Here is a 24,638-nt window from a genome sequence, read left to right as displayed (position 1 = left end):
ATCCGGTAATTCAAATTATAAGGCAACAATTACAAGGTTAAAAAACATTCGGTCAAGACGAATAATTTTTTTACTTTGAAATTGTTGTATTCTCATAGCCTTTCGTTAGTTTACGTTGACCTTCACCCTAGATTTTTCCCAGCAACTCCCCCTTGTTCTCCACTACCACATCTGGGACTTTTACCCATCTATTTTACTTAGCCCATTCCTCCCGATAACCACAACGCAAATGCCTCCGATCTACGCTAATCCCTTTGCCTCAAAGACCAAGATTCCGAGCCATTCAAAACTATGCTCCATGTCCAACTTTTCACTAATCTTTTGTTTTTTTCATTTCTCATGTATGGTCCCTATCATGAATTGCCTTCCCTTTGTAAATGTTTCTTTATTTGATGGTTTTTCTCTTTCTTGGGCTCATTTAGTGCCGATGATTTTGAGAGCCTTTTAGATTTTGAAACGATTTAATAAATCGATCAATGATGATCGACCACCAAGCATCACATACGTTATCAATCAAGGTATGAACAACTAATCTGACGTAGCATAACGTATTATCATACACATATTTCCCGAACTCCAATTTTATAGACAGAAAAATTTTAGGCACACATAATCTACAAGGTGTATCAGGACATAGTTTACGATTGATATGTTGCCGTTTACCCCGCATTATATACTCTCACAGAATGTCGTCGATAAGGAAACAAAACACCTTGGAGCAGATATTATCCATTTTAAATGACAATGGGATGAAAAATTAGAGTTGCCAAGGAATATGAAATATCGCCATCAACAATTATAAAAAAACGTAAAATAAATCATGCAATATGTACAACCCTATGAATTCAACTAATTAAAAAAATAACTCGCGAGAAAGTTGATGAGTCCATATTTAAATGGTTCTCACAGATATGAGACCTCAAAGATCGAGAAGCGAAACAATTTGCCGTAATTAATGGCGAAGACGGGTTTTGTGGGTCAAAAGCTTGGCTGGACAAGTTTAGGAATGGCCGCAAATTATTATCTAAGGGGGTAACGGGACAAGATTTATCCGTCCTGACAATGGCTGTCACTATGTACGAGTGAAAATTAGAAAGAGATAATGAATTGCAAATCACCCAAAAAATTCAATGATGTTGGGTCTTTTAATGCAATGTTTATTGCCGAACGAAAATCGGCGCCAAAGCAGATAGCTGCAGAGGGGGGATAACGGTGAAGGATGGAGTCAATTTCCTTTTCCGTTGCCACGACATTGGAGACAAAAAAATGAAACTTTTGATAACAGAAAACGCCATTAACTTCCACTGATTTAAAAACGCTATATTATAATTTGAAAAAAGCATGAATTGCCTCAAACACATTACACCAGTCGATTATAGGGATTGGCATTAAAATGGGAGAGCAGTGGAGATATCTATTTCCTAATTTGGCTTTTGGTTTCTTTTTCTAAATACCATTTAGTCTAATGGGTGCTTATTTTATCATATGCACGTATGATGTGGATATGGCCATTATTCAAGTGATTATTACAATAATATTATGGGTAAGCAAAACTGACAGCACAGAAGAAAGACTCAGAATAGGACCGCATTAGTTAGAAAAGGAATTTGGAATGTTAGGGCATTGTTGAGGACGGGACAATTAATAAATATAAAACAAGAGATAGAAAGAGGAAATAGAGATGTTTTAAGTCTGTACGAAGTGAGATGAAAGGATAGTGAGGATAAATGGAGTGATAGTTAAAGAGTAATAGACAGAGGAGGGCACGAGAGCCAACTAGCGGTGGCAATGCTATTGAATAAAAAGGAGGGAAGAAGCGCAGTCAACATAGAGCAAGCAGCAGATATAATATAGTATAACCAGTAGAAGAAAAAGCAGGACCGACAAATTTAGTCATTGTTCAGGTATACATACAGGGTTCGTCCGGAAAATAAGTGTACTGATTTTTTCCCGCCGCTCCAGGCGCGCCCAGCACCGCTCTGACGGGCTGCGATTGGAGGGGGGTATGTTAGCAAGCGACGCTGAAAAAGGCAGTCGGCTCTGAGCTGTGGTGTAGTGAGGAGCTCTGTTAACGCGAACCTCCACGCTCGACCCACGTCACGGAACGCGATGCCGAAGTTTTTGGAGCAGCGCTATTCCATCAAATTTGCGATAAAGCTTGGGAAATCGTCTACCGAAACTGTCGGTATGATTAACCAGGCTTACGGGGAGTCAGCCATGTCGAGAAACATGATCTTTCGGTGGCACAAGATGTTCGTGGAGGGCAGAGAAGAGGTCGACGACGAACCACCGCCTGGACGCCCATCAACGACACTCACCGACGAAAATGTGCGAAAAGTGCGCGATGTACTGAACTCTGATCGTCGTCTTAGTGTTCGGATGATAGCAGAGCAGTGTAATGTGCCAAAAACAATAGTGCACGAGATTATTAGGCACCAATTACAGATGCGAAAAATTTGTGCAAAGTTGGTGCCGAAAGTGCTCAGTGATGATCAAAGACTCAATCGTTGGAAATCGCGACACAACTTGCGGATCACTGAAAAAATGATCCATATTTTTTAGAGAACGTTGTTTCGGGTGACGAGACGTGGATCTTTGAGTACGACCCGAAGTCGAAGAGACAAAGTGCGGAGTGGCACACCCCATCATCACCCCGTCAAAAGAAAGCTCGCATGAGCAAATCTCGGATCAAGGCGATGCTCATTGTCTTTTTTGACAAAAGGGGAGTCGTCCACTACGAATTTGTACCTGAACGACAAACTGTAAATGCTGCATTTTACGTCCAAGTGCTCGACAGGCTTCGAAAACGAGTCGCCCGCGTCCGGCCAGCGATCAAAAACATCTGGCGGCTGCATCACGACCGTCTCACACGGCGCTTGTCGTGTCGGACTTCTTGGCCAAGCACGGCGTGGCAACGCTGCCGCACCCGCCCTACAGCCCGGACTTGGCACCACCGGACTTCTTTCTGTTCCCGAAGATAAAGAGGAGTTTGAAAGGAACGCGATACGGGACTTTGGACGCCGTCAAAGAGGCCGTGACGACGTGTCTTCCAGAGGTTCCCGATGATGCCTTCGCGGGAGGGTTCCAGGAATGGGAACGCCGCTGGAACAAGTGTATCGACTCACAAGGGTCCTATTTTGAGGAATATTAGCTTAAGATATGTAAAAGTGTAATACATTTTTTTTCCTGAGCTCAGTACACTTATTTTCCGGACGAACCCTGTACATGCCATCACATACATGTCATAACTGCTTGCCTAATAAAGTAAAATTATCCCAATTCAACAGGAAAATGTTTGAATATCTGTCTTCCACACTACCAAAATGACCTACAGGATCGCATCCAAAAGTGGTAGGACTGATTTTTTTGCAAGAATTTTATTGACGATATACTTACATCGACTTAATAATCTTCAAAGTATGCTCCTTGAGCTGCTACACACTTATCATATGGTTGCCCCCATTCCCCGTACGCCCGCTGGAAATTTTCTTTGGGGATGCCGTTGATGACCCTCGTTGAAGCCTCTTGAACGGCCTTTATCGAGTCAAAACGTCGTCCCTTGATCTGTCTTTTCATCATGGGGAAGAAGAAGAAGTCCGGTGGTGCCAGATCGGGAGAATAGGGCGGTTGCGGCAACGTGGCAACGCCGTATTTGGCCAGGAGCTGTCTGACGACGAGCGCGCCACGGCAGAATTTTCGGCACCATCTTGGCGCACACCTTGCGCATGGCCAAATCCTGTGAAATAATGCGTTGGACGTTGGATGCAGACAGACCCAACTGGTCTGCAATTTCTTCACTGGTCAAGCGTCGGTCTGTGTTCAGCAGTGTCCTCACTCTGTCCACATTCGTGTCGGTTTTTGCCGTCGACGGCCGTCCGGAGCGATGGTCGTCTTCAACGAGCTCCCTACCCTCTTTGAACAACTTGGGCCACTCAAATACTGTGGAACGACTTAAGGCAGTGTCCCCATAAGCCTGCTTGATCATATCGAGGGTCTCAGTTGCCGTCTTCCCGAGTTCCGCACAAAACTTAACGGAATAACGTTGCTCTAAATTCAGATTCATTTTGTTTTTCGACGCGGACAAAAAACTTGCTTCACCAAAAACGGTGTCCTCACTCAACGACAGTCCGCAGGCGACTGAGGTTGGTGTTGGTCTGTTGCTAAGAGCCCCCTCCACCTTACCCTGCCAGGCAGACCCCCCTCCACCGCTCCGTTCGCGCCAGAGAAAATCAGTCCCACCAGTTTTGGGTGCATCCTGTATTACTGTTCTATCAGGCTAAATATTTAACTATTGTTCTTTGTATTTGTATGTATGTATTTTACTATAGGTTTCGTTCAAATGATGTTAAATTGTGTTTTGTGACTGGTTTAATTACCTTATTCTATGCATTATGTAAACCTGTTTCACTCCATAGGTTTCAAAACCTCATGTAACATGTATTCTGCTCCAAGGGACTTTGCTCCCAGAGCAATAAAAATTGTTTATTATTATTATCAAGCGATCTTAGGGAGGAAGAAGTCAATAGGGAATAGTCAATGTAAGATTAGTTAGAGGACATAATCTCCCGTATTCCTGGAGGTAAATATTTGAAAGTGATGGGGGATTAGAACCCGGGGCTTATTCTGAGGTGTTCATCGAAATTCCAATTGGTCTAATTTCAATTAATATCCTAAAGCCAGATAATTTCAAAATGATAAATAACAGAATTATTTTTTGGTCTGTTGCGTTAGTAACATCAAATCTCATTAGCATATTTATTTGTAGCCTTATTATTTGTCTACATCGCGTAAATTAAAGTTTAAATAAAACATTTATTGAAGAAAATGGATGGGAATGGGTTAAGGGGAATTTTGTTTTTATCCATGAACTATATATAGCAAAGTACCAATGAATTTATTTAGATTGACGATATAAAAACCTACATATTTCGTGTAAAACGAATACGTCAAAATACCTTACCAGAGCAATTACCAAGTTGGAATATATGTTAAGGAATACAATGAAATACATCAAAATAGCAATCTAACATCTACCACAAAGTATTAGGTAATGCTCAACATTTTAAAAATGTTAGTATATATTTCTGAATTATTCCTCCGGTTCGAGAGACTGCCATAGGGTATATACACAACCATAAATAAAACATTGCAATATTAATCGGAAAGTAATGATACTCATACCTACACTGCACATTTAATGTACATAAAATATTGCTAAAGCAATGGAAGATTTTCCCCTTCAGCAAAACACAAATCATTAGCTAAGGATAATTGGGATTGAAATATTCAATGTTCAGTTAGGGTACATGTAGGATTTAGCATTGATTTTAATCCTGAACAATCGAAAATTCACTTCATCCGCGTTATGTTCTAAAAGAATTTGAATTCTGTTTGATAAAGTTAACAGATATTTATTAATATTGTCGAAACCAAAACTGTCCACCCATTGAAGGCGAATGGGATCCAGAGCCAAAGCCTCTGCTTCAGAGGGATTTCCTTGTTTGATCCGAGCTTCACCAGGCCACCGACCAATGCCATCTTGTCCAAGAAGTCCAAAATACATTGCACCGGTACTGTCGAGTGCCATTCCATCACCCTATTGATAAAAATGACAAGAGCCATAAATTAGTATCTCATTAATTTCCAGATCCTTGCAATAATTTTGACACCTCAAATTTAAAAGTGGGTGCATGTGTTTAAAACAAGCATCGACGAAATCAGCTCCATTTTTCTTGCTTGCTAAAATATGTACCATATGAGAAACTGTTCAGCTTGACTCTATCCAACATTATCATGTACAGGAATAGGGGGAACTGTTCAGTATAAGAGCGATCATACGTTTATATCTTAATAATTTATTATGAAATGTTTTAATTTTATACCGTATTATTATCTTAATATATAATTTGAATGTGTTACATGCTTCATTGATTTTACTCCGCTAAAATTTTGTAATTGGCAGCCGCTGGCAAATGAAAAATTTTCAGTTCTCATAATGAAACGATGGAGCTAACACGCGAGGATCAATACGCTGCATCGGAATGTTTCTTTCACCTGAAAACATCGTCAGCCGAGGCCTATGTAATTTTATAGGCGACAATGGCTTTTTTTATGCCGCGACATGACATCAGTGCAATGTTACCTTACTCAATATATTGATGTTGACTGAATAAAAAAAGTATATCCATGTCGGTATCGCAAATGTCGACAGTGTAGAGGTCGACACATATGTCGACGTCGACATCCTTACGCGTCAACATCCATTGTCCATTTACACCGTAACCGCATCCTGTCCGATGACTCTTTGTTAAATAGGGCTGTTGACAATTAAACTTCGTATTGCTTCAAATATTAAGGAGTTGGAACTCATCCAGAAATAATTTCCATCGGGTGAGATCGGAAGGGGAAGAGTACTCTGAAAAACTTTTTACATGTCATAGTTTCGTAAGATTTCCTTAGCCTTTACCTTGATTGACAGATTATTGCACCTGTACTTCCTAAATACTCGGTACTTTACAAGACTCCGTGGCGCAACGGTAGCGCGTCTGACTCCAGATCAGAAGGTTGCGTGTTCAAATCACGTCGGGGTCAATATTTTTGCTGCTCAAAGTGGAATCCTCGCTTGCCCACTCAAGAGGTCGCGGGTTCCATTCCTGCCCAGGTGGTTTTCCTCCACTTAGGATATGCATGTTTGTAATTGTCTTCTATGTCATATTTAGGTGTTAGGTGGAAGGACTGTATAATCCCGATAAAGCCGTTAAGTAAATAAAAGTTTTTGGCAAATATATTGTTTCTCGAAAGAATCCGGATCCGTTTGTTTTTGTATCGTTGTATGAAACGGTTCATAATAAGATCTGCTTATTCCCACGTCGATAGCCATCTCATTTAAAATATTTTCATCAATGTTGAAGAATAATCAATACAAACAGCCGGCAATATTCATTGTCGACAGCTTACTGACGTTGCCAGTAATACCGCAGAATCTATAGATTCAGTTACATACCTGTATTCCGGAATCCCCTATGACATCAACTTCCTGTTCCGTACCACCTGATTTCCTAATGTTGACAGCACCTGAATCCAGGCACTTGTCAACGAAAAAGCGTAAACATGATATCGGTTAATTGTCGTTTGGATTTACAAATACTGGTGAGGTAGAAGCTCCAGACGGGGCTTACTTACTTGCCTTATAGAAAAGTTTGGCAAATAGCTGCTTAGTACCAGCGAAACTGCGGAAAAGTTTGGAAAAAATCACCCGACATATTAAGGAAAAATGTATTTCTTTTTTTTCTAAGAATACTTGAAAGCCATAAAGCTTCCCAAAGTTTTAGGTTGCAAAAATTCAAGACAGATGGCTACGGAAGGGTTCTATAAAGATTGACTTGCTCTCTCGGGGGAGCTAAATGTTATTGATGAATCACTTTAAATACTTTCAGAAGATATTGTTTAATGCGCATTTGGTTAAGAGCGTGTGAAACAAGTTGGAACTAGGTGATATTGCCAAAGGGAAATCAAGTTACCATTATGTGCACGTGATACTTATGCATTGCAATTAGATGTGTCAATAGACGTTTTTGGATTTGCGATTTCAACTGTTTTTGTTAGATATTATTTCAAGAAAAATGTTGCAGAGAGATTTGTTTTATTTGTGATTATGTGAAATTAATGGGACGGGGGAGAATATATTTACTCGCATGGATAATTTTATTACATGGAATTAGCTTGGGAAAATAAATCGAAGTTTGCAATGATGGTGCAAAAGTGGCGAGAGGAAAAACGGGTGGCGCTGTAGCACGGATAAAAAATGTTGAACCAAATTGTAATAGTATTCACTGATTATTCATAGGTGCACAATAGTAACAAAGATACTCACGGTTCCACTGAATTCTATTTTAGGCATAGCAATGAAGGTTTTTAATTTTATTGAAAGCAGGTCATTGCAATCATATAGTTTCTAATCCTTGCATGAAAATATGGGTAGTCTTTACACCACCTTGCTTCTGCATAGAGAAGTTTAGCCGTTATCACGAGGTAATGATAGTGAGCAAATTTTAAACTTCGGGAAGAACCGTTGGCGTATTTCAAACCCGACCACGGGTTTGAATTATCAGACAAACTGAATAATAAGACTTGGCTCTCTTGACTTGCGTAATTTGCTAATATAATAAGAAAACAAAATAACTTATCTTCGGGTATACAAGGAAAAGAAATCAACACATTTCAAGAAAGAGTTGAATTTTTAGTCTTATCTGGAAAAGTAAAATATTGGAAAAACAGACAGAGCAAAACAAGTTTGAGTGCTTCCCAGCACAGTAATTTTCTTGAGGAGTCCGAAGTTGAATTTGATGAATTTTATATAGTCCGTGACTATATGAGAACACATATGTGCGGTTAAAGGTATCACTAAGGAATTACTTTTTAACTTAAGGAATAAAGATTATATTTTTTACGCAAAATCCATTTAATATTAGAGACAAGCTTAAAGGCTTTATTAACATAGTCTATGAAATTGTATTTGAAATGAATTGAAATAATTAATTAGAAGAGAAATTGATGACACTTTCGTTAACTATATTATGGTCCGCTCCCAGGAAACTGAATTCATCATACAGATCCAAAAATGTGCCTAACCATCATATAATCTGATACTTTTCTGAGTCACCAGGAATTTTCCAAGCATACTTGCGCCTTTTGTGTTGTCTAAACCAAGTGTTGGTGGTGACTAACCCCTGTCTCCTGTAGAATTCAATTGCATTCTCCCCGCGGTCATTCCTTGTACCTAAACCGTAGTTACCCACCTCATCATCATCACTTCCTTCGCCTACCGACGCATTCTAATCCCCCATCACTATCAAATGTTTCCCTGCAGGAAAACACGCGTTTATGCCCTCTAACTAATCGTATATCCTATCGACTCCTTCCTCCTTATGATTCCTTGGTGACATGTTTACCTGAATAATGACCAAGTTCGTCGGTTCTGCTTTTATCTCTACTAGTAATATTCAATCCGTTACTTGTCCATGTCTATACTGTCAATCATTAAATTCTTAGGAATTATGACTGAAGTAGTTTCCCGTTGCCTTCTTCAATAGCGTTTTGGATTTGATACTATCACTCAATGGCCGCCTCACTGGGGTCCGACGCCTTTGCAGCCGGCTCACTGAGGAACAGACGCTGCGTGGACTACCTTTCCTCTGGCTACTAACCGTCGACCTATCTGATGGTGCGTCATATTTTGTTATCAAAACCTTACTGCACAAGAGATACTTACCAGTCGTTAGGGGGGGTTATAATTTTCTTTCTCCAGTGTCTCTATCTCCACCTGGCCGACATCGCTCATTGCTCACCTGAGAAGTCCGACGACCCAAGTTCACCACCGCCCTCGTCACCTCCGAGGGGTCGGCCGGCGGATTTCGGAGGAGAGATGTGGGGAGAGAGTACAGGTTGAAACTCCCTAGGGGAGCGTAGAAGACTTGGTCAGCCCCCTCAGCCAAGGGTGCCAGTCCAATGCCATCCACGTTTGCCCTCAGTTTAGTCATTTTTCCCCCGACGACCGCTTCGGACCCGGCTCCGGTTTCCACGTTCATCGAAGCCTTGTCGTATACTCGCCACGCCCGGTCGGTTCCCAGGTGATAAACCACAATGCCTCCTCCGGAATCTTTGGGAAGACAAAAAGGGGTGAAAGCGATCATCGTTTTTGGAGGAGTTTCAACAATTTAGGGATCCAACATGATCCTATGAAACTCTCAATCCCTATTGCTTGGTTGGAGACATTCCAGGGATAGGAATGTCGAAACTTTGAGTAAGAAGGATGAAAGTGCAATTTATTTGACTAGTACAAGCCACTAGTATAAAAGAAAAGATAAATACTGAATGCCTTAATGCAATCACAATAAGATATAACAACGTAATGTAATAAACGCATCGATACTAAATAATTTACGATTTGACAAAATGGATTAAAAATAAAAAAATAAACGCCTCTCGATTATTTGGATTTCTTATTATATATTTGAAATATTGGGTTTAGTTGTAAGAGAAAAGACACTTTGCTGGTCTATCCTATAACTCCGTCGATGCTTTGGATCGGAATGTTTCATGTATACTATATATCGCCATCCGAGAGGGTACTCTTACATATGCAGTTTCAGTTCTAATGTGCTTTTCTCGTTTTTTCGACTCTTTTTCAAAGAGCTCGTTTCCATCAAGAATGATATTTTGGTCAATTTACTCATGCTTGCTTACTCAATTATACTTACTCACTCAATTTACTCATGTCAACGGCGAAAACATTAAACTATGTAGACAAAATCAGACACTGTGCCGACACTCCCTTATGCCATGTTCTAGCTAGTATTCAATCAGAATTGTAAAGTTGCAGCAAATATGTTACTACGTTTTTCGCTGCACATTAGAAATGTCATTGTAAAAGGCATAAAGTATTCAAAACCCCAACTACGAGTAGTTTCCGTTTCTTTCCCACTCATCTCAGGAAGTTGATAAACTCCAAACCAATCCTTGATACCGCAGTAGTAAAAACAATTGTCCATATAGAATGATCTGGTACTTTCCCGGCGAATAATGTTTTCCAAGATTATTCGGGTCTCCCACCGGGTCCACGTTCGTAGGGTTGCCGACGTTTCGATGGCCGAGTCGTCCATCGTCTTCATGCCCTGAAGACGATGGACGACTCGGCCATCGAAACGTCGGCAACCCTACGAACGTTGACCCGGTGGGAGACCCGAATAATCTTGGAAAAAATTGTCCATATAGTTTCCACTAGCATTTCCCAAAAATATTCCATTTTCAAATTGAAAAAATATTTTCATGCATTTTGTATATATTTCCTTTCTCCCTCGGTCGTTATTTTATTTAAATAAGGATTCATTCATTTAAATTATATTAACAGAGATATAATCCTATTTTACTTAATTTTTCCCTGTAAAATTGTGTAACCAATGGAAAATTCGTTTACCCTTCGAAAATGAATGCAAGAACTTAGGATTTTCACCAATCCCATAAATTTGGAATAAAAGGTATTTTTAGCGCATCCCGTCATCATGTGCACCTAAGGGAGAAAGGATTGAGTTCTCGCACGACACAAGTCGAGCCGAATCACCTCATGGTGGACAATACGTTTAATGGAGAAGAAGTTATTCAAGAATCTCATTGTCTTTTATTTGTTTTCTCACCTGGAGGTCCTCTGGCATCTGAAATGTACGCGTACCAATCGGAGCCATCCCCTCCTCCGCTCACGTCAACCACCAAGTCGTTGAGAAAGCTGTGCGTGTGGGAGGCCACATCGTCCGGGAAAACGAAGGTGTGCAGCACGCGGTTGTCTTGTTTGAGATCCAGGAGCACCAGCTTCGGCGGGCACCGGTTGTCTGGGGTATCCGTGAAGATTTTCCTCCGCCCCACATCTAGGACCCACATGCGTCCCAGTGGGTCGATTTCCATACTCTGCACAAACTGGATGGCCGAGCAGTTACCAGCCTCTTGCATCTCCCAGCTGGGGAAAGGATTCAGAGGGGTCGAGCGAGGGGATCCTCCGAAGCCCTCGCTGAAGTTGTAAGGGACCCAGTTGAGAGTCGAAGGTACACCCGGATGCCACCGCGGCACGGAGATGAACAAACGTTCCTTCCATGCCTTAATACCAACCTGAAAACGAATTATTTCATCAACGTGATGTTACTTACTTTCAAAGGACGGTTTTGTGAATATTAAATATTTGTTGTTTCTGAATTTTTGTTCGCACGTAGCCTTAGTTATGCTTTGCATTGATTAACCACATTTTTATCAATGAATTCCATTATTGCAGAATAATTAGCGATGTTCTATAAATATATTTATGCCCGGAGTGAATTTTATAAATTAAGAAAGTGAAGACCTTCGTCATATGGGTGGCATGACGTGACGTATGTCAATCATTCCAGGAGATGTTCCCCATCATGGATGGAATGCGCAGAAAAACTTCATGGCAAATAAGTTGGGCCGATATATTTAAATGTAGAAAGAGAATGTGACATCGATGGGGATAGCTTAGTTCCAGACATATTGGATGCCAGGTAAGAGAGAGGATATTCTATTAAGCATGAAAACGAGCAAGGTGATATGAACAAATAAAATACTTGAAGAACTATTCGATTGTACCAGAAATATGGGATAAAGAATTTGTAGAGCCTTTCAAGTTGAATTTCTGAGGATGTAATTTAGCATGAATATTTGCTTATATATGGATTTATTCACATTCAAATAAATATTCATGCCGAAATATGATAGGACTATAGGGTAATAAGAACACTATTAGACAAAATGAAGACGGCATTAAGAGAGGTTAACTAGAAGATTATCAATTTTCTCCCGCTATGATATACACGCAAGCGAATTTCACCGTCTTCTTTAATCTTTGTACTATGCCTTCTAACAATATACATTGCTTCTATTCTCTCCATAGAAAGTTAGCGAATTCATCCAACCAAATGACAACAGTTTTCTCCTAAGTTTGCAAACCTAAAGCATACAACTTGCAGAGAAAAATAAACGGTAATGTGGCCCCAAACTTCTACATTTCGCAAAATACCAATGCAATGTGTGGAAAATATCACATTTTAATTAATTATAACCAAAGAAACAAACATGACGTCTGGATATAATTATTCTGCATATAAATATACTTATGTACATAAGGTTGTAAGTAACAGCTATTGATGCCAGCCGTCCACGTGCCTCATTCTTCGATAATGGTTATAGCACTGTACCTAGTAGTTTTGGGAAGGTTTTGCCAGCGGGTCACAAGATCATACAAAGCCGCTATATTATGAAGCCTCTGCCTCATGCCCGCTTTCCTTCTTCTAAACACGCTAGCATCCTTTCTTCCACCGTGGCCAGCGTCTCACCGTTATGCGGTACAACATGCAAAATACTGACGCTCCAGGACGTCGACAGCAAATTTTTCATTCTGTACCGGAGCTCTGTTTATTCATGGCCTACAAATCAACTTCATGTGTATTTATGGGAAACGTTTCCTGTACTCATGGTTTTATATTTTAATCAGTTATAAGTAAGGTGATCAAATCATATCTTGAAATACTTGCGACCAAAATTACCCCCTCAGCTCTCTATAATATAGTATAACGCACATAACCGTGCATTAAATTCCAATGGTATTATGGAACTCATGAGATGGAATATCATATGTTTTTTGGATAATTTTTGGAAAATTCAGTCAGTGGGCTTCAATCACGCTGGAATCACAGGATAACGAATTTCACATAGTTAATGAGCAGTCACTTTACCGTTACGTCATTTTCTTGTCGGAGTATTTAAAAAAATAATTTTGTGGCATAATACAAAAATATTTTATGGTAGCGATATAATTTGAAACTTTTGACGTCCTTGGTTAGTTCTGATGCTTGATATTCCACCCGAGGCTTTCCGCAGGAAAAAATAAGATAATGGAGTCAAACCTTTTAAGTTGATAAGTCGAACACGCCGTCGACTTATCAACCCGATTGATGACCTAAGAAATTCAGGTTAAAGACCTCAGTCAAGTTAACGGTATCTGGTCTCACTTGGCGTAATAGCTTCATGTTAAATAGGCAAAAAACTAATTTGCTCTTCAGCAGCATTTTTAGTTTTCTACAACCCTAGTTTCTTTGAGACACGACTTCATCAGGCACATCGACACGGTAATCCATGGTTCATAAAATTCAAAAAAGATTTAGAAAGTTCCTAATAGCTCTCCCTTTAACCTACATTTTAGAAACTAAGAAGCAAAGGTATACGCTGGTTCTATATATAAATGGCAATTTTACAGCCTGTGTTTTATATAAATGAAATAAATATTATTTGTAAATCTGCACAATTAATATAAGCATGAAGAGAAGATTTTTAAAAATTAAAATTTTGAAGAGTAACGAATTTCATTCGCCACGATTGAAATGTGCATGCCTATGTGAAATGTTTTAAGGAGAAGGCGGAAGAGAATGGTCGGAAAAGAAGAGTAGATAAATCGCCTCATTCGAAGACAGGACGATACAAGTTTATTGACGCATAATGAGTGCTGAATTTCGGTTATTTATTTCACTGTTCTCTTTTCTACCTCCGAAGCTCGATAAGATACATTATTTTCTCATTGTATGACCATTTGTGGTTATTTTTCCCGATGGTTCTGCTGGACAGTTTATGTAATTATATTTAAGTAATTAACTCGTGGCATTTATTAGATTTTTTCAGCCTCCAAATTCCAGTATTTACTGCATAGTTCCATACCCTATGGAAAGGGAGACTGCCCAAAAAGGTCTTGGGAAACTAAGGACAAAATGACCCTTGGGTGGAATTGTTTTGAAACTTAATATTGACCCTTGGCATTAGACAAAATGATTTTAAATCCAAGTAGTCTTGGGGACTATTGATGAAATCTTGATCGATTGCCCAATAGTTTGCACTAGGAATATTTTAACCATTTGATTGATCACGTCTCTCTCAACTTGGTGCGTAAGCGACGCTAAGGACGGAATATCCGCGTGCCATTCTCGAGAGTGACACTATGCGTAATTTGATGAAACGGTTAAGGTCAAGAAACCCTCATGGAATCTCTCCCATGAGTTTCAAGAGCCCAAATCGCCTCTAAATTAAAAATAACTTCAGTCTTCTCGAAACGGTGTTTGTCAGTGGTGAGGGAACCGTGTCTAAGTAATATATGTCCGCCCCCCGCACGTTAAGGTTAGATTCATTGGTTCACCTTACGGGTTTTCTGAGTCCACGAAAGTTTATCGGGCGAATATATCGAGGGGTTAAACGCTCCCGCGAGCATGTACTGGGCTTCATAACTCCGTCAGATCATTAAATGCTAAGAAGTAGAGCCCACCTGTAACGCAGCAGGGAGTTACGTTATACGGCAATTACGCCGCTTCTGACTCTCTGTAAGGAAATCGGTCAAGGTCGTGCGGTTGGACAACCTTCGTCATTGTGTCGGTGGTATTCCTTGATGACGTGGCCTTCAATACCACTCAGTACCTACCTCAGTTACCGCTGCCGTAACGCCAGTGCCGCTGAGCTTGTGAAAATGCCAATAAATTTATCAAATTTTCATGTCTCGACGGAAAGTGATCCTCCGACTTCCTAAGGATTTCCTTTTGCATTCAGAGTTGCGCATTACTTAAGCGGCACTTCTTAATGCCACTTGTCGATTCTTCTCCCCCAGATAACGTTCCATAATAGGATGATAGATAGAAATTGAGGGATCCGGGTTCGAATCCCAATCAAGGCAAATGATTTGTTCATTCTGAAATTGTTGCATTGAAATGCACATTAGTGGATGACTCCGTTAAAAGTTAGTGTTGTCCAGTTTCTTTGGAATCCTTCTAAATATTTGTCATATCACAAGTTGGTTGAATGGAAAATTTGACCAGGCAATTTGTACGGTATGGTTTAGTATCAACGGAGGAAGGGAAGTTGAGGCATGGTTTGACATATAATCGCCCTATAGCTAAAACTATTTTTCAAAAATGTTAATATCATCCTATTCTCTGGCCATTAATAATAAACAACAAATACTACTTTTGTGAGTTTCGAGCCATATTCCTAATCAGTTACATACATTTCAGGGTCTGTGTGTTAAAAATGAGTAATCTATTATATGAGTTAACTGAATCGTTATAAATCCTCTAATCTCTGTCTAACTCTTATTACGAAACCTCATCAAAGGGACGGCTTTCTCAACTCAACGAAACAGAATTAGGCCATCTTACCAAATCTGATATCATCCATTAGCATTAAAAATTCATAGTATCCATAGTATTCATGGAATATCATGGTTAAATTCATTCTAATTCAGAAAAACTTTATCCGAATGCAGTAAGGAAATATCACATTGGTGGGTAAAGAGTTCAGCTGATGAACGGAGGGACAAGGGATCATATGGCCTGTGATGCCCTTAGACAAATCATCAAAAATTTAATGTGTTGAAATGGCAGTGGGAGCCCTAACACGAGTGTATAACTTCTAACGGTGGGTTCAACATGAAAACAAATCTTCGGGGAGATTCATATGGAAGTGGATAATACGCATACCTCGTTCATCCGGTGTAAACCAGATGAGAAAACCGGTTGAACCGGGGGACGGAAATTCATCAGCAGAACTGAAGGAATACGTACCTAACAGCGTCAAAGCTAGTCTCCAATCCTCTCCCCTCTTTGCTAAGGTCATTGAAGGTGAAACATTACCCTGAATAATGAATCATTGATAGTCAACACGCTATTCGTTGTTTAGTTTCATCAAGTGAAATGAGTGTGCTATTCCTTGAAGACCCAAGACTGTGGACCCCAGGGAGGAAGACCGGAGTTGCGAAATCGAATTCTCCATACTCACTATGATATTGTTCTTGGGAATGTAGTCTCCTCGGGCGATGGCACCATCTCTGGATTCTTCAGATGGCCATGCGTAGTCCAACACCTTCCAGCCGTAGAGTTCCTCCAGGCTACCTTTTCCCGTCTCGGCTGTTTCAACAAAGTTTCTCCAGGAACCGGTCGTTGCCAGAGCCAAGACAAGGGCCAAGCTCCACGTCAACGTGGTGCAGTGGTCCATTTTAATTAATCTGTCACAAATATCATGGAAAGAGAAACACGGTGAGAAATTCAGCACCACTCCATTCTCCCGATTTCTATCCAAGGAATAATGGGATAATAATCTTCACTCTGAAGGGAATACAGTGCCAATGTCACTTTTTGAAATGCTCGAATCATGAAACATGGGAAAATAAAGCAGCGAATGTATTTACAAATTTCACTGATCTGAGTTTGAATCTTTTTGTTCACCAGGGTTAAATGTGGTCAGAGTCTAAGTGAATGTGTTGTATTTTTTGCATTTTGCAAGTAATGATTTATTCCGCAACATTACTAACTATAACTGAGCACATTATTCGCATTATTACTACGTAAAACTGAGCAGTAGCTGAGATTACTAAGTATAAGTGAACTAAGTATATTGAACCAGGTGACAAGTGGAAAGTTTCCAAATTCCCTATTCATATTGGTGAGTAATTTCAATTATATCTGCAAGGGTGAGGGCCTGTGGGGTCTTTGCTCTCAACAGTATTTTCCTTCCTAACTACCGGTCTATTTTATTATAAGGATTCAAATGGTAAAATCCAAAATTATAGCTGTCATTTTTACCGGATTCAATTACAATAGATAAATTAAAATGTGCTCCCTTAACGGAGTAAATAAGTGTTTCTTCGCCCTTCCAATGATATTTTTTTTCTATCCGTAATGCTGATGAAATTTCCCCAAGACTCCAGTGTAAGCGCCTAAAATGTTTCAAAGGAAGACAAGAAAATTTAATAAATACCTATTTTTGTTATTATCCTACTAATTAGCTGGTAGCAATATGATAGGGAGTTTGCTCAGAGATCAAAATGGGAGTTTTCAATGTTGGTCAATCAATAAAATCTTAAATAAATATTAATTATTCAGGTTGTTTTTATTTACGGCTACACTAACTCCCAAAGATAATGATGCGAAATAAATAGATAAGTAGAGTATTGAATTTTTGAAATTCGTTCTGGTTCCATATGGAATTCCTTTCAAAGAGGACCTTAATTTCCATACAATTACGACGATAATAAAAATTTCAAAGTTTTCTGTCTTTTTTAAGGAGTCATACCGTTAATTTACCGTATATTTTAGCAATTTAATGGATATCGAACGTAATAACAGTGGGAACATAATATTTTTTTTACCAGCTGCCAACTTCATTTTTTCTCTCCGAACGACATAGTTTACCTCTTCTCCTATATAAGGTCAACCTGAACTTTTTAACGATGCTTTCTAATAATTCAAACACATATTTTTCCAGGACCATAAATATTAACTGTCACCCTTGAGACGTTGGATTACCCCTTATCATTTGTCCGTGATGCAAGAAAATACGATACAGAATGAACATTTAGTTTATATAAATGCTGTGTTTTATGACATTGATTTGGGTTAAAATAAAGAATACTCCAATCAATGAAAAAAACCAACGTGTGAAACATTTCCATGGAACGTTTCCTAAACTGAATACATTGTCCATTTTAGTCAACAGTAGCGTCTAGTCAGCAGCTGTCAGTAAGAGTTAAGTAATATATTTAATAATATTTCTTCCCTTTCCGTCTTTTTCGAGAATACTATTACAAGATAACACAATTCATAAATTAATCAATGCCTAATGTTAATATTTTCATTCAATGCTTACGTAAAAAAAAGGCAAGGTGGATAATTTTAAAACCACAGTCTTATTACGTTATACATTACCGATTATACGTTGAGCTTTGTTATTGAGTCAAAGGATTATGAAAGATCTACGACTTTTCACCGGATGAGCAGATAGGAAAACATGAAGATATATATAATAATAACTGGGAGAAAATGAAAAAGAATGGGTAATTCCGTCGGAAAAGAATGGGTAATTCTCTGCTGCGATCCAAAGGAGATGAATGGTAAACACGTCAATAACTTGGTATTCGTGTCGGGAGAAAATTTGCTGAGCCGGAGAGGAAATATTGCAAAAGGCACCTAAGGTTATAAAAAAATGTGCGGAGACTTATCTGCAGCGTCACTTGAAATGCTCCATGCAATTTCTGCAGAGTCCCTTGAGCTCATCTATACGTATCACCTTTCAATGGGTCTTCATTCATTGTCTCCGATATTTCAATTTTTACTCATTTCCTTTAATTTTTGTCCACTTTCTGGAACGCTCAATCGAAGCCCACTTTCGCGCTAGAGGCAAACAGAACTATCACGAAAGAAGTTGTTGACTACTGTGATTTCAGTTCCAAGAAAATAGAATGAAAGGAAAAAATGCGAATTGAATGCAGGTGGAATCACGCAAAATGTTTAAATTAAAAAGAATAAAAAAATAAGCAAGGAACACAATATATCGGCGATTATTCCACAGTGGCAGGGTAACAAATGTTTTTTTACCTCTTCTCTAATCATCCCCTAATTTAAAGGTAACTTTCATAACTCCATCCGCGAGGTCAACTCCCGATTAGCTACCCGCGTCCCTCATGACATCAGATTCATGCAGAGGTTTCGAAAAACTTGCCTATTCCCAGACAGTTTACTCTCCTGTACAGGAGCCCTTCCATTATATTTTCAAACTCTTCTCTGAAAATCCCGCTAGGAAAACCATTAAGAAAGCTTATATATAAGCACTCACGAGAGAAATGTAACGGCACAATGAAACACAAAATAAAACAGATAACACGTAAAAAGGACACTTACCTTGTAGATTGTTCAAGCTTTCGGCCTACTCCGAGGCTTTCTTCCGGTCAGACATGAGTCTGATCTTAAACAATCTAACAATCTACAATGTTATTGTCCTTTTACGCGTTATCTGTTTTGATTTTGTGTTCTATTGTACCGTTATATATATATATATATATATATATATATATATATATATATATATATATATATATATATATATATATAACGATTGTAATAGACAAAGAGGCTTTCACAAGGAGGAGGGAGTTGATGACATGGACGTTGAGTAAGGATATTAAGAAAAGACTCGTCAAAACTTTGATATAGAGCGTAGCTATGTACGGTGCGGAAACGTGGTCATTGGAGAAGGAGGATAGACGTAGACTGGATGCTTTTGAAATGTGGGTGTGGAGAAGAATGGAGAAGGTGAAATGGACAGAGAAGAAAACAAATGGGGAAGTTCTTGGTATGGTGGGCGAAGAGAGGGGTTTGTTGGGAGAAATCCTGTGGAGGCAGGAAAAGTGGATGAAGGGGGTATTGACCGGCAGTGGGATGTTGAAGACTGTAATAGAGGGGAACATGTTAGGCAAACGAGGAAAGGGAGGAACAGGATAGGGACGTTGGACGGGATGAAGGGAGGAAAAAAGTACTCAGAGATGAAGGGGGGTCTGGTGTAGAGTAGGATGCTGGATTTTATATTTTGTTAGGATTCACAAAATATTTATTTAGTAGCTGTGTCCATCCAATAACCTACCTTAACCGGTAGATTACCTTATAATAACGATTGTACGGAAAAACTCATACGAGCGGCACAATAATGGGATGGTACAATGCTGTCAAACACAAATAGAATAGCAACATTGAAAAGGACACTCACACGGTAAATTGTTCGAGCTTTCGGCGCTCTCAGAGGTCTTCTTCAATTATATATATGTATATATATATATATATATATATATATATATATATATATATATATATATATATATATATATATATATATATATATATATATATATATATATATATATGTATATTCCATTTCTTGCTCCCAACCGTTCTCCCATAATAAACTACCGGTTCCTCCTTCATCCGCGTGTCTACATTTTTTTACAATCAGATAAGGTAACCATGATTAGATTTATTAAATCTGATTTCATCTCTACTATTCAACATTCCGTTACCTTTCAATGCATGCTTGTTTCTTTCTTTCTATCATCTGCACCGACCGCAGAATCGATTACGGTAATTGCGAAATATTTCCTGTATGTGAGTAAACACATGTGCTCTTCTCTGCGTAAACACCATAATTTATCATCGATGATAATTACGAGATTAAAAGCACAAAAACTAACTACCAGCCAGTGTAAATTGAATAACTAGCAGCAGTCGCTAATATGTCACTTCAATGTTACACGGATCGATTAAATTATCGTTTCGACTTAATTTCTGCCAAATCGTGGGGTCACCGTTTTTAAGTGATTATTTGATATAAATCTGGATGTTTATTTTGCTCATTTATTGATCTTTATGCACCGTAAACAAAGTATTCAACCCGAACCTCGGTTTGTTAGGTGATGTTAGAGTTTACCCAGTACTAAGCTCGACGGCGTGTGAAATTCACTCATTCAAAATCAGGAAGACCTGGTAGCCGAAAAATCACACAGCTTGGGTGGAGCCAGCCAGCATTACCCAGGAATTAAACCAGGGCCCTCCGGTAAGTATCCCAACGCTCTCCCCATGGACTACCGAAAACCATCCTCATGGACATAATATTGTAAATTGAAGCTATTAATGTTGATATTTTTTGTTTCAGGAGGCCGTAGATTGAAGTAACTCGAAGTATGAAGAGGCTCACGAGGTGATTAAGTGCCGCCATTTGAAAGGCTACGCTGTACTTCCTTCCTACCTTCATCCCGTCCAACCTCCCTATTTTTATTCCTGCCCTTTCCTCATTTGCCCAACATTCTCCCCTCTATTACAGTCTTCAACATCTCACTGCCGATCGCTTTGCTTTTCATCCTTTTTTCCTGTCACCATAGGATTACTCCCAACAAACCCCTCTCCTCGCCCACCATGCCTAGCACTTCCTCGTTTGTTTTCTTCTCGGTCCATTTCACCTTCTCCATTCTCCTCCACACCCACATTTCAAAAGCCTCCAATCTACGTCTATCCTCCTGCTTCAATGACCACGTTTCCGCGCCGTACATAGCTACGTTCCATATCAAAGTTTCGACGAGCCTTTTCTTAACACCCTTATCCAACGTCCCTGTCATCAACTCCCTCCTCGTCTCTTTGGCTAGTGCTATTCTTCTCCGTCCCTTCTACGTCCCCACTAATTTGTCTATTTTGATCCAAAACACTTCCGAGATACGTAAACTAATCCACCTGCTTTAGTTTTTACCCTCCTATTTTAACGTTAACCCCAGCCGTTCTCTTTCTGGAAAATCCCATAACCCTTTGTTTATTTTTTACTGATTCTCATCCCATAACAATGCCTCTGCGATGTCCATTACGATTGTTTCACCTATCATTTCAGACATATATATTGTATGCAATATCCGATCGCTACTTGTAATTCATTCGTCGTCGTGTAAAATTATGTCCTTAAAAAGTCTGAATTCCTGCCTTTCGATTATGTTCTCAGGTGTGCATAATATGATGAGTTGTAATAATCAAATGTTTGGATGATTTTTCTTGGCTTGTGATCTTTGCTGCTTTTTTATGTTTATCGCTGTATTCCGTTCTGGTAAGAAGTTAGCGACCGGCTGTTGTCTATTTAAAATATTTTTTGAAATGGGGGAAGTTTCCGCAAATATTTATCTTTTATTTCATTGCACGTTTTAGGCAATGTTTTGTTGCTATTACCCTATTATATGTTGCGAATAAGGAAAATGGTGTTTCTGGGCATGGATGTCCTCTTGTGAGTAATTTAAAAGCAAGTTCTTTCTATTTACCAGTTTTGTGAAATACTGTAGAGGTCAAAATGTAATTCTTTTCTTGCTTGGGTTTCTCTCATTTGTCCATTAACCTTCGTGTGTATACCCCCCTCGATATTTTATTCCTTAAGATTCTGAGGCGTGTTATTTTTGTCTTACTTATATGCCTCTGCGAGATTGCGTAGGTTTCTTGAAGAAGTATTGCCTTTATTGTTGTTATTAAATCCTTGTAAAACCCACACCTCCCCGCCACGTTAACTGACCTCTTCCTTTTCCCTCCCTCATCAAATACGTGAACTTAAATGCCTCCTCCGTTATAAGTTCCCTCTCAACTTTGGACCCGTATGTATATTGAAAAAAACTAATTAGCTCAGCCCCCCACCTACCTTCCCATCGATGTCACGCTTACACGACCACCCTATTAAAATAGTATGCGGGACAAGTTAAGCGGTAATTGGCGATTTTAGAAGATAGGAGTGCATCAAAAAAGTTAAATGATAATGTATATCCATTTCACCTGCTCTGAGAAGAGGGCGATATACGATGAGAGCTGCCCGTCAAGACACTAGTTTCACTCTAGTTAATGATTAATGTCGACGCTTGAGGGATAACTCTAGGTAAGGGAAAGGGAAAGTGGTGGGTAAGCACGAAGGGTATTGCTAGCCAAAAAATGAGAAGATAAGAGCTTGAAAGAAAATAAAGGAAGGTGGGCGATACCAAAAAATAATCTGCTAACGTGGGAATCGGGATGGAGCAAAACTGAGGCTAGTAAAAGAGTATTACTATCGCAACAAACCAGAAGAGATAAAAATATGAAGATGGCCAAAGAAATTGTGATAGCATTTGCCAGTTTTTTATATCAAACAAACGACTGTAATAATGAATGGCATCACTCCGAAAGCCATAGTTTAGTTAAGAGAGCTCCGCTGATTAATTAATTATTTATTAATTAAATTGTTACAATGTATGTGTATCTTTCCTCTAATTCATAGGGTTTTTGCAGGTTTTTCACACCTCCCTTCTTTCCGTGGGTGTTTTCCTGCGTGGGTTTTACTAGGTGAGCAATGCCACGCTCTCCCTAGCTTTTCCCACAAAACTCATTCTTTACTTAGACTTTCCCAATTTTATTGTTCTCTTTTTTCACTGTAATTTACCTTGAGTGTGTGTGTATGCTTAGGAGTACACTTGATTTATACATGTATATGTATGCGTATATGGGTGTACATATGGACGTGTATATATTTATTTTTTCGATGTGCAAATCTGTGCATAATGTATGTCTGACTATATATATTTATGTGCATGTAATGATAAATTTTATACCTAACATAGTATGTATACGACAATGGGTTGAATGGAAGAAGGGACTATTTGGTCTCGATTTCGCCCAAATAAGGACCTCCATCTATCTATCATATCGCAAAATAAAACAAGAGAATAATGGAAATACTCTCGTAAGCGAGATACTGGGGAGAAATACGAATATGGATGGGCAACTTTGATTTATCCGTTAATGTGTACAGTTTTGAAACAGAAAATGCCACCAAACGTTCGAACAGAGGCCCAACTTCACTGAGTGCGGTTCCAGCTGAATGGTTGAGATTTCAAGGAATGGGAGACTAAAATCATACGAAATGTGGCGGAAATGGGCAAAATAATTCACCTTTTAACGATATGTTAAGTATTTGAGACCTCTAAATATTTCCTATCGGGGTGTGAAATAATGTTTCCCTCAGTGTCGCAAGGATACCTGGTAGGACTTCGATTGGCTTATGTGCATCAAAATACACCTGCACTTAATCGTCGGCTGTGAGCAAAAGCCTCCAATGCGAGAATTTAACGAGGGCATGGGTCAAATTTTCTTTCTGGTAAACACAAGGCCCTATGAAACAAAACTTAATAGGCCACTCGAGACAGCTGTTGCCGTTCTAGAATTTTGCTGGCATTTCATTTAATTCGCGAGCGAGATTCTATACGAGCGGACCACTAACCTGACGAGATTCTTCGATCCAATAGCCAAGAAGCACCAGGGGAGGAGAGGAAGTCTCCTTCGCCGCTGACCGCTGCTTTCTCGACGAAAGGAAGTGTTATTCTGCCCGTGTACCTCCGTTCACCGCCCCGCCATCGAATGGACCCGTCTTCCTACCGCCTTCCCCCCCTCCTTGCCAACTCCTTTCCCTCTTCCTTGATGCCGACCGCTCTGGAAATAATCACCTGTTCTCGAACGATTGCGTAGCAACGCCGTCTCCCATTCTTTACGTTCACGAAGAGATCCTCAAATAAGCAGGATCCAAACGTTCGACTGAATAAATCTAAATTAAACTAAAACATCCCGTTTTCGTCATATTGACTCCTCCTTAAAACACTCATCACATGAATGGTATAGTGATAAAAAAAAATATTCATAGTAAGAATCGGATATATGTAAGAAAAATATTAGATTATT

At 39.3% G+C, this 24,638-nt stretch overlaps 1 protein-coding gene and 1 non-coding gene across 2 annotated transcripts; one reads left to right on the top strand and one right to left on the bottom strand.

The window, feature by feature from the left end:
- Positions 1–4,774: 4,774 nt before the first annotated feature.
- Positions 4,775–24,301, bottom strand: LOC139694292 (protein yellow-like). Its single transcript, XM_071592762.1, has 5 exons — positions 24,184–24,301; positions 16,372–16,597; positions 11,193–11,658; positions 9,348–9,658; positions 4,775–5,596 (listed from the first exon to the last, which is right to left on the bottom strand). Exons 2-5 carry the CDS (start codon positions 16,585–16,587, stop codon positions 5,294–5,296), a joined length of 1,296 nt encoding a protein of 431 aa, XP_071448863.1. The 5' UTR covers positions 16,588–16,597; positions 24,184–24,301; the 3' UTR covers positions 4,775–5,293.
- Positions 6,520–6,591, top strand: TRNAW-CCA (transfer RNA tryptophan (anticodon CCA)). Its single transcript has one exon. It is a non-coding gene; the product is annotated as a tRNA-Trp (tRNA).
- Positions 24,302–24,638: the final 337 nt, after the last annotated feature.

The sequence above is a fragment of the Hetaerina americana genome, unplaced genomic scaffold, assembly GCF_022747635.1.
Source record: "Hetaerina americana unplaced genomic scaffold, ioHetAmer1.1.p SCAF_5, whole genome shotgun sequence".
Classification (NCBI taxonomy): Eukaryota; Metazoa; Arthropoda; class Insecta; order Odonata; family Calopterygidae; genus Hetaerina; species Hetaerina americana.
Note: the sequence above shows the minus strand (reverse complement) of the source record. Positions and strands in the feature narration are given on the sequence as shown.